Genomic DNA, 12,394 nt, shown 5'->3' with positions numbered 1-12,394 from the left:
GAATTTAGAATTTAACTTATTGTTTTTTGTTCAGTGCCATGACGGTGTACTCATGTAGCCTATATATTTTCTAATAACATTGACTAGTTAAATAGGAAGCGTATTAACTCTTATGTGAGATTCATCACGTATACCTACTGTTTTCAACGCAATGTTTGTTATTACAATATTTTAGCATCATATCCGAAATAATAATACATAAATCTGATTATTGTTTTGTGATATATAATCTTATCTTATTTTATAAGTTTCTGTTATAGCATCAATGTCATCCAATGTATGATTGTAGTTTTAGAATTGGTTCGTACTTCGTAGTTATGCAAGTCCTGCTGCACTTTGAAATCGGACGCGACCCACATTTTTCTAGCAATAGACGTAACTTGAGAATTATGTTATGTCAGGGTTGAAACAATAACATCATTAGCTATAGAGAAATTATGTTTAAAATTTATATCTGTATTATAAAAAAGTGCTATTGTTTCATCTTTTTGCTGTGTTGTGTTTTGTTTTTTTTCGTTTGTTTTGATCTACGTTCTACTAGTACAATAAACGATGATGATAAAAGTATATACTTTTGACAGCTATAGATATTTTTTATCAGATTTTACGCAATATCTTCAAAGACAACCCTAGAACGGCTAAACTGTAATATCAAGCACTGTGACCATTTGTGTAATATGTTGAAAAAAATGAGGTCAGAGTCTTTATTGTGGAATAGTAATTTAATTAATGTTTTATATTATTTTATATTATACATTATTTCTCAGCGATATTTTTATATAAAAGAACGTGAAATATAATGTGCGACAAATATAAGTACTTAAATTTTCTCATTCTGGAACTAAACAAACGATTACGAATACGATTACGATTTTAATTTAACACGCGAAAGTGACTCATTTATATTGTTTTTTTTTTTCTCACAACAAAACTGTTTTTTTGTTGGTTATATGTTTTGCCCTACAATGGTATAAAACTGTCCCTAGTAGGCCTTCATGAAAGCGTTTGATATCATCAAGGAATCCATTAATGCATTCTAATCATAGCCCGTACTTCTAATGCCAACATCCTAGTTACATTCGCGACATTGAGATCACACACGAGATCATTTCCTTTTCTGTCCGGAACATTATTTTCCTCACGGGAAACGTTCTTAATCTACTCCCCGACATTCATATTATACGTTGTCAGTTTTGATATGAATTCTATTAGAGAAATTATCTTGTAAAATTAAACGCATAATTTTATCAAGATTTACTTTTTGTCTTTAAAATTTTATAGTCTGATTACCAGTGACGTTATTATATAATGTTACCGTGCTTATTCTAATAACAATAATTTTTAAATGTCCGATTTTTCATATATGCTGCAAATTATTAAAAAATATTAAAGAAATAGGAAGTAATTCGCGTTCAATAACAATGACTATAAAATACAAACCGGTGTTGCATTCATATAATTTGTTAATTCATTCTTTTCCAATGACATTCATTGACTTGAGCGAATAAAGAACATTAATGTTCTATATAAATTTTATGCGTACATGGGTTTATTATAAAGTGAGAATATTTTTGTTTCGCTAAGGTATATCTCGTTCGTATCTCGGAATGGGGACAACGAGATTCTAAAGAACATTCGGTGTGATTTATTTGTGACAGTTGCAAATTGGGTTATTATATTATGTATTTTAGTCGTGCTTCCAATATTAGCCGTGTTTAAAAAATATTCGATGTTATATTGTTAACGAATATATAATTTTATATTTAATAGATTCGGTTTTCTGGCGTTTATTTATTATACTTTAATATAACTCTTTCTTGTAGTTTATACAAGTGCTTAGAGTGCGGCATGTTTCGTGTGTGCTAGAAAGCATTTTTTTCACATCTAACGTTGTAAAATGACGTGTCAATATTTGGTACTACAATTAACATAGAAAACCATGAATGCGAAGAAACACTTTCTTTTCATTCAACTTCTAATGGAGAGAATAAGTTTTGTAAACTTCAAACAATTAGTTGTTTACTGTTGAGGAAAAATGTTTCTTTGTTCCGTACAGTCATTGTTTATTAATGTAAGCATGTAATAGTAATCTTTAAGAAGTTGAAGTTTCTATTTGATATACAATCAAGTACCTCTCATGAATGGAAAAACAGTTAAATTCCACTTGGGTAGCATCGTAAGATATAGTCATTTCAAGGACCCCCATCAAAAACAAATATCACACTCGATTTATAGTATTAAATAATTTCCTACAAAATAAACATGCTTATATGAATATCATACAAATGATCGAAATTAAATCCAGTCTCATTATAATTGTATTAATGAGATTGTTTTTCTTTGTTGTTGTCATTTAATTTGTATTCAAGTTGCAATTGTCTCTTATTTAATATTCTCTGAAGGCTGGTGACGACTGTTTGTAGACGCGACTCGGCTGTAGCTGCATCTCCGGCCAAATATTTGTTTCTTCTGATAAACAATTACATATATGCGTATTAATATCTCTTAAACATATATAGTACTGTTTCGTGAATAGTAAATAATTTCAATAAAAAAACGTCGTTCAATTGATGCTGTTTATTATATTAATTATATTAAATAAGCAAATTTTAGTATACTTAAAAATTATTACATCAGATGATCATGCTGGCTTCGAATCGCGCCAGTCTATCACAGTGTTAAATCAATTTCAATGCATTGATTTTCGTTTTTGTGCGTCAATATACTGCGATACATCGTGTTCCGTATATTAACATATAAACATGCTAACACACAATACATCCGTGATAATATTTTTGCGCTGCTAGCAAAGATTATCTAATCATGTCTGTTTGTAATGGAAATCACAATTTGCAAGTACTTACATGAAGTAGACGGAGTAGCTTAAGTAGGGGCTTAAACAATTTAATATCCATAAGGCGGGTAGGTTTAGGTGCGACGTGTGATAAGAGTGACAAAACACGGCAACCATCTCGTTAACGTGGGACTGTTCGTGCTTTATCAACGGTTCGCCGGTAGTAGCGCACGGTGTAAGAATCACTATTATCGTGGTTCCCTTAAATTTTAAGACATCTTCTGACAGATCTTCATTAAACTAATCCATATCGCTCACCTAAAAATAAGTTTTAGCTTCCTTCATATATAAATAGGGATGTAATTTTTATTATAATTTTAGTTATAATTAAAAGCGCACCAAAAAGTTCCAGCATGTGTCTATCCTCCTATGACATTGACTGCATTGTTGCTTGATTGATGGCCGCCGAGTGGTTCACCTCTGGACTGCCTTTTTGCACACCCGGTATATTTTTGCAGACTTCGATACTGTATCCGTAACAAGGACGTTTAATATTTCCTTGACTTAAACTCGATCGATATTTAATTTCTAGAAAAATTATGATTTTTAAGCACTACCGTATGTAGGTGATGATGAAATTATGTTTTCATAGTGTTTGTTAATTGCGCGTATAATTAATAGAACGTTGCTATTTATAATAATGCGCTTTATAATGTCAATGAGAGACAATTAATAAACTCAATTGAAGAGCGACCTTCATGTGGAGTATGTTGGACGTGCTATTGTTTTCCTAGCTATTTAGATCACTTGTCGTCTACGCGGACGGAGACACGCACCTCGTCGTATTCAGATCCACCGACGGAGTTAATTTTGTTATATTTTTTATGTTACGTATTGACGTCATAGGACTATCGTTAAATAAATACGAACCGTGGACGTATTCCGTTCGTTATAGTGATAATGAAATCGACCTTAGTAATGTAACACTAACCGTTTATATGAACCGGTGGCAACTTTCCCCTCAGCGTCGCTTGCCAGCCGATGACGGCTATGCAGTTACGAAAGTTGAACCAGCTAACATGGAATAGCGCCGGTGTTTGGTACAAACGTTGTACTATGTAATTCTTACCAAACCAGGTTTTACCTTTTTAGCATGAACTCGTAAAAGATTTTCCATTCTAGCGGCTATAAATAAATCCTAACCCGCTTTTACCGACTTCGATTATTCGGACGTTAAGAATATTTAATCGTCGGTAACATTACTTATAACGCGAAGCAATTGAAAATATATTCACTAAATATTGTTTTGAAATTGATTAGTTACAGAATCCAGTTGTTGTTCATGAAAATAACGAAAGTAGATAAATATATATATGTTTTTATCAAAGTACTGGGTTTCAAGGTGGTTATTAAGCTTGGAGTGACGTAGTTTATTTTAGACACTTTTCATATTTAACTTTACTTCTCGATATAATCATTCCGTAGATGATAATAGTCCTACCATTGTTGTTTTTTCAACGTTCGCTAATTTTATAACTATTGTCACTGTTGAGATGGTATTATGAATATTCATGAATTTTAACAACAAAAGTGTAGTATTGTTGTACATTCCTATATATAGTAAAATATAATTTATGATACACAGATGTGTGAATAGAATATTAATTATTCCTATTTATATTTTTAACTGATTCATACTTATTTCCATTTAGCTATAATTTATAGAATGAAATCTATACATTTTTATGTTATAAAAATATATCTTTTTAATTTAATATGACACAAGGCGACATAAATTATATTATTTTTTTTGTGATAGTATACAAGTAAAAGAACATTTCTTAGACAATATGTCTTTCCTTTTATTGAGCTACACTTTGTCAATGAAATTGATAAAATAGACTTCGGAAAATTTTAACACGTGTAAAGTGAATCAGTGTGTAAACAATGAGTGGAAGTGAGCCGACTCTAACAGAGTCGCCAGTGCCCTTAGCTCTGGCCCGTCTCCAAGCTAGACCTGGAAGAATGCCGAGAGGCTTACGCACCCACCGGCCCAGCCTGCCGCTAGCTAGCCTTCAGGAAGCTATCGACGAAAGCCCTCGACGTTTCAGCGAAGAAAACTATACACAAGATACGGATGATGACGACGTATACGTTGACGCTGTAGTAGTTAACACACCGTCACCGTCATCATCCAATGGTAGGAGAGCTTCGGATGCCACATTCGCTGAACGGTACAGGAAGTTGACAGAATTCGACGGTCCCCCGCCGGACCTGCCTCGTCGGGCCTCACTGGCCGTTCCCGTCGACGTTGACGGGTACGGGCCCAGTGATAAAGGCCGCAGGAGGTCCTGGGCTGCGCGACTACAACTGGAGCGAAAGAAGAGGAGGAAATCTGGTGGCAACGATACCGACGAGGAGGGAGACGCCCCGACTTATGTACGACAGAAACGACCCTCGTGGTGGAACGTCTTCGTACCGGATAACATGCTTAAGAACAGGTATTATCCAAATAAAATGATACTCTGCTGTTACAATCACGTGTTAAAATACATACAGACCGTTGATACCGCTCACATTGAATGTGATTTAAGGATTTTTATTAATGTAAACTATTAATAGAAAGACAGTAAGTTTCTTTATCGTTACAACTGTATGTGTGTATGGGATTAGAATGGCAGTGTGTTAATGCAGTACTATGGCACATGTTCTCCTTGACCTGGCCGACAACTCATGTCATTAAGTGTTCTTAAATGCGCTGTGCCGTTTTCAGGGTTGAAACCTGGATGTCTGTAATAACTCACCGACACTAACACCTGTGTTCTTGATAATGTTTTTAAAGTAACGAGCTCTTTATAATACTGCGAACAACTCAAACAATAATGTAAACAGTTATAATTCAAGCTGTTATCGCACTGTGATAATATTTATTTTATTATCTTTAACATGATTTGAGATGGCTATTAATAATGTTGTTATAAACCGAAAAATTCCATGATTACAGCCCTAGTTACTAGTCATAGTTGATCCTGTTATAATTTATTTAATGAAAACACTCTGAAAATGTTCCGATTGATCTGTTAGTGAAAAAATATTTATCAGAAGCAGAGCGTAGCTAGTTTTAAATGCTTTTACGTTCTATCGATCTAATCAACAAGAAGTTTTCCTAAACGGGAAGAAAACTAGGGGTTAAACTTGCGAGGTCATAAAATTTTATAATGTTATCGTTTAAGACATTAAGTTTCTTTACAAAGCTGTTTCCGCTTCCGTCGTTATCTTTTATAATATAATTAATCAGGATTTTGTGATTCAGTCGACATAAAGTTGTTTATTCTTACATATGTACATGATATTTTTTTGTAAGAAATTTAAACTGTTTTTTTTCATATATCAAAATTATTTTTAAGTGAATCACGGATGAATGACATTAATTTAAGAACTGCGTTGATCTTTCAGAAGCGATTTGTTTCATTTGTCGTATTTTCTCTCTAATAACAATCTATCTTCCGCTTCTAATGTAATTATGTTTTGATGTGTTGCTCATGTTCATAATATAAGTATTAAAATTTTTTAATCCTGAAAACATACAGATGATGGTAAATTATTTATATATATTTTAAAAAGTCAATCGATAGAAGTCATGAAATTTTTGATACATTTTAAACGAGTAACCCTGGATTTACATTCGTCTTATAGCTAGACAATTAATTTGAATGATTTTTTATATTATAATAAAATTTACATTAATACAAAATAATATTATAATGACATGTTAAATTAAATTATTATATAACAAGTAAGCAATCAAAACGAACATATGTTAAACAAGAAAGTATTTAAATTAATGGTAATTAAGTTGTCACAAAGATGGATGTTAGTTACTTTGGGTTGTTGGTCGCGGAATAATTTTTCGTATATCAAGGTCCGAAAAATAAAATGCTGGTTCATTCTTGTGACCTTTACAAGAAAGAGATCTGTTCCGTTAAGTTTTAATAGAATCCAATTTAGAATACTTCATATAATAGAAAGCAGTGTGTAAGTAATACATTTTTAACAGATTAATGAGTGGGCCATGACCCAATTTGCAGCAAACCTTCTTTTTATCACAGATATTCAAGATAAAATTGATGTATCTACGTGGTTTCAAAAGATATCTTTCAATAATAATTTAAACATTTTTAACATATTAATATGTTTTTTAAATCAATGAGTCACGATATTGCAAGTTATGGGAATGTTAATTTTAATTTATGCAATTAGATAAACAGATGTAGAGTGTAGACTAATGAAAACCATTTACGAGAGACCTTTGGTTAAGTTGTTTGTGGTTACGACTGACATCAAACTTGGTGGGGACCAACTTTAATAAACCTCGGTCAAGAGTACACCGGCTGCAATAAAATTAACTTGGTAATTTCGCGTGTCTTTACCCGCTTGTGTCTTAAGTGACATTAAAGTTCTTTAAAGTGCATTTTTAATTTATTAATACATACAAATTTTTAAAGCCACTTTTAGCTAGCAAAAAAGATTTATATCAATATATTTTCTTACAGTGATTTTATTATAGGATGTTTGTTAATGTAACTCTAGCTACTATACATTGGCTATGACGCGTTACCTTGTTATCATGCCCACAATTCGACAACCGTGTACTAGAACTACATTTGGCTTATTGAATCTCGTGTTCATGACTTTGCTATAGCGCATCCAAAACGTGATAACTCTCTTACCATATTTGTTTCCATATTGTATAAACATAAAATTTTCACCTCGTATTTGACTAATGGAATGTCAAAGAGTCGCTTCAAATCACGTAGAAGTTGGCTGTAATTTTTTTTGTTTTGTAATTAAATTGTTCTCTTAAATTATCTATGAACTATCATCATATTTGCTGTTTCACTCGGTCAGCTTTTTTTAAGCGTTATCGGATTGCTTGCAAAATACTGATCTATTTTGACCGGTTTTTGTGTCTGTATTTGTAATTGCAATATCAAGGTTTATAGAGAAGAAAATGATAGAAAAAAATTATAGAAAATAAAAAAGTTTTCCGTAGGAATAATTTTGCAGAACTCATGAGTTTTTATTTACAAATCTTTAAAAAGTTGTGAGGACAAAATTTTATGAAAAAGAAATTTTTAATAACATTCATTCTGTGAAATAGGATTTAGTAAAATAAATTCACCACTCCCGCTAGAACCAAGCTAATTCTCTTAATTTTATGAATGCGAAAGTCTGAGACAATGTTTGTGTGTTTGTGTGTGTTGTGATTTTAAAAAATACTGCAGGGATTTTGAAGAAACTGTTCCTTTATATGGTATACGAAGTAAAAATATATATTGCAATTTTTAAACCACGTAATTTGCAGAAATAATTTTGAAGATTAGAGAAATAATTTTAAAGATTTCGAGTGAATTGTAAAGAATGCAATGGTATATATTTTAGTACTGAGCACCCAACAGACAAAGCCGTAAGTCGTTAATAGAGTAACGTAAATATCGATTAACACTTAAATATTTTATCTATTATTATTTATATATTTTATATACTAATTTTGATGTCCAAAAAATAAGAAATTGAATTATAACGATTTACAGCAAAAAATTAAAAGTGTTATTTGTCATTCCGCGTCCGGAGAGCCATGAAATTTGTCATAAAAAATATTACTATATTATAATTTGAGGCGCATTTGAGACAATACCACCTACACGATACATCCGTATCCCTCTCATAAAACTTGATACTATCAGATATAGCTGTGGGTGTTATAACGCGGAAGATAGTTAAATATACGAATATATGAATGTCGTTAGGATAGTTGTGAGGTTCCTCAGCTTGGGACACGTCACTCCGCAGAACTGTTTCATCATGACATGACCTCCAACATCGTTTCCGCGATCGTGCGGTCACCTTTTTCTTTGTCTTTGTCTATAATCCTTAGCCCTTTATTCCATTATGTTGTAATGTACAAAGTATGTTATCCTTATAACAAGTTTACGTAGTCCACCTAAAAACCAAGAGTCCCAACGTTTCTTTATTTTACAATGATAGTTTAAACTGCGAATGTAAAGTGACGGGTGGTATAATAAACTACTACAAAAGGAACGATTCTGGTAGTAAGCATAATTGCTATTCACATTAGACATAAATAAAATAAAATTAAAGTAAATTTAAGCCTTTTTAATATATATATGTATAACTGCAAATCTCATGTTGAGTACAGATCCTTTACAAGATATAGTTCCTCGTAGGGAACGTAACACGAACTAAGCCGGATTACGAATATTGCTTTGGATCAAATAGTTTGGCAATCCTCATTTAATATGTATCACAAACTCTATATTAGGATTTGTATGGACGATATATGTAGTACTATGAAAGGAATAGCCAGATAACATTTAATGATTACAAATCGTCTTCTTATTTGCCTTCCATTTAAGTAACAGTGAATTATTTGATAAACAAAATAAATGGGAATTAAAATAGGATAAAATTTTTACGACGCAAACGATAATTATAAGAACAAGATAAACAATCTAACTCAATTTATGATATAACTGTACTATATATAAAGTGGAATTAATGCCAAGAGATTGATATTAAAAATGAGATTCCTACAACACACGACAGCCGCTGCCAATGTTGTGTTGTCCCAATATATTATATATATGTGCAATGAAATGGAAAAATTACACGGTCTTTACAAAAAAATACACAAAGCCAACTATTGAGTAATTAAATTATGATTCATAATAATATACTAATTGTTAATTAATTATTAAAAGTCAAGTACAACGATCGCCTTTACGATGATGTTATTCTGGTACGTTTTGTGATGTTTGGGTGTATTAAAACAGAGAATTTGCTATTTTGAAAACATTTTGTTTTTGTAACATTGGCCGACGGCCAGCGACCAGTGCACGGTCTCATACGGGTAACGACAATAAATACATCATTATTGATCAAATTGTTGTTTTAATGTTATCATAGTTAAATTCTAGCTTTAATATAATTCAGAAAGATTTTATATGTGACTGGTGACGACTGCTTGTGTCAGCGCCGTATATATTTATGAATTTAATATACATAATATTATTATTTTTCTAATAAAATATCTGCGACATATTTTTCTGTGAGAGATAAATTTTCCTAGCAATTCATTTTCTCTATCCCATCAGTCGCCGCTGTCGGACTTTTTCTCGTAATTATTCCATCACGGACGCTTGTAGTGGATTCCCGTTTTCATCCGACTGCCATTTTTATCAAGGCTGTAACTATAACCGTATTAATAAACAGCAATTACTTCCACTTGATATGATGGCATTTCGAGAAATGTGATAAACGCGAGCCGTATAAAGTAATACAGAAGCCTCTTTTTAACACGTGGTAAGAACTATACACGCCTCCGATAGGTGTAGGTTTGTAAAAGCGATCAATACTCGTACGGTGATCTCGTTAGTGGAGGTGAATCTGGAAGAGGATAACATATGTAACATATCCTGTTACATCCTGTTACTATAATATAGTGTTTCACTTTAAGAATACTCAATATAAATATATCCATACTATATGCTCTTCACCGTTTAGTCTATCTAATTAAACGTCAGACGTTAGTATCGTATACATGAAAAAGGTTTCAAAGCTTTATAATTTAATTTCATTACAATAGTTTTACGTAAAGGTTTTTATAACAACAATGTCACATATTTATTTTAGATAATGTCATAAATGAGGTTGATTTAATGTTTGTTTACACGAGATCTTAACGATCGTCACGTGTCACGCCGTTTGATATAACGTCTGCGCGTATTATATATACATTTATATTGTTTTATGTAATACGTATTATTTAATGGTTATATTCTAACCAACTCGTCTGGTTGACCCACGTGCGGTTGCAATGCGGTTACGCAAGGACGGTAGCATTCATACACTCGGCTCGGACCAGAATAAATTTCATTACAAATTATTTCGCCTTGATATGAACTCAGGCGACATTCGAAGCTTTGTTTTTATATAGGTATATATAATTGATTAATATATTTATATGATTTATATATCAGTTTATTAATTTCAAGGTTTCCGTTGTATGAGGGTAGATAAGTAAGTGGCTCTATTAATACGTGATAAATAACTAGATTTTGCGTGCGACTCTCCTTTTTTTGAGTCCGCTTTTGAGTCCGCTAACTAATTACCTCTGAGAGTATTTTAAGCTATGTTAATTTTTGTGATTTTAATGATATTTGCAATTATTTTATTAAACGAGTTAATCTTTCGTATCTCTTATTACAATTTTATGTTTTATTCACTGCTTTTCATGTAGTTCGGTATTGTAGTGTAAGTGTAACTGTTAAGTGCATATTCTTAGACATAAGTCTACTTCCTTTCATTGCTCCAATTGCGCTCGTTTGTATACGACGCTGGACTAATTGCGAGGCTCCTCAATTAGTTGTCGGCTGATGGATGGAACAGGCTCACGTTCACGGCACTAGTCCATGACATTCACTGTAATGAGCTAAGACTATTATAGCTTTCATGTCTGTGTGTCTGTTTGTCAGAACAATATTAAACTTAACTCGTAAATTGTCCGAGATACATGTTACGTTTCTGACTAAGGGAACATTTTGATCATTGAAGTAGTACGGAATCTATAAAAATATTTTGCAACATTTTGTATTTGATGTACCGAAACGTATTTCACTCTTTCTCTCGTGTCCTGACACGACCGACTGACTGCACTAGTTTGTTTGAGGAAAACGAATATTGAGAGAACCCAGATGAGTATACGTGATGTACAAGTCGATATATAAAATCTTTTTGGTGCGAATTCGGCATTGCTTGTTCAGTATAAAATTATATAATACCAACGAATAATTATATAATAACTATATATTATGTATTGTAAATAAAATACAAAACATATAATTTAATTGATAATTTCATCTGATAATTCATTGAACACGGTCATTGTTGAGACAATTTTACAGTAGGTATCTCAACTCTCCTTCGATTTTTCTAAAAATAGACATGACGTTAAGTACGGCGACCTATCCATTGTTTAACGGTTGTCTTTAGAAATGACGTTTGGTGAAAGTTAGTCTGAACACTGATTATATGTCATTATTATTGTGTCTCGTAGATATCATGTCGTTTCAAAGCCGAAGGCATTTTTATGGAGCGGGGACAATAAATCGTTTTAATACGAGGCACTCGAAGTTAATATCTTTCGATGCGATAATTATTTATCTTTTTGATTAAAAATATTTCATTAAATCTATTTTTTTTTGTACAGCGAGCCACTTAATATTAACGAAAATTGCTTTTTTTACAAAGATATTTTGATGAATAAATTCTTATCTTGAGTTTTGCATCGTGAAATTAAGCTGAGATACTATCCGGCTTTTCAGTCGTAAACCTTCGTGTATGATAGTATCAGCGTAGGGATAAAAAACGGGAAACTACCTGTGTGTAGTCTGACTACGAAAACTGGTAAAGTACAGAACCATTTGAAAAGATCCGATCAAACGAGATTCGTTAGTCATTGGGAATGTTTATGACTCACTTATACATATATTTCTTCTTTGTGAACGGAATAACCTGAAT

General features: G+C 32.2%; 1 protein-coding gene across 1 annotated transcript in view; it reads left to right on the top strand.

The window, feature by feature from the left end:
* The window catches only part of LOC116771715 (nuclear receptor coactivator 7), a 46,457-nt gene that overhangs the window by 1,327 nt on the left and 32,736 nt on the right, over positions 1 to 12,394 (top strand). Inside the window, 1 exon segment of the mRNA XM_061526634.1 lies at positions 4,614 to 5,295. Coding sequence (XP_061382618.1) covers positions 4,742 to 5,295 — 554 coding nt within the window. The 5' untranslated portion in view covers positions 4,614 to 4,741.

This window comes from Danaus plexippus (assembly GCF_018135715.1).
Source record: "Danaus plexippus chromosome 3 unlocalized genomic scaffold, MEX_DaPlex mxdp_25, whole genome shotgun sequence".
Classification (NCBI taxonomy): domain Eukaryota; kingdom Metazoa; phylum Arthropoda; class Insecta; order Lepidoptera; family Nymphalidae; genus Danaus; species Danaus plexippus.
The sequence above is the reverse complement of the archived record's forward strand: the minus strand, read 5'-3'. Positions and strand labels throughout refer to the sequence as shown.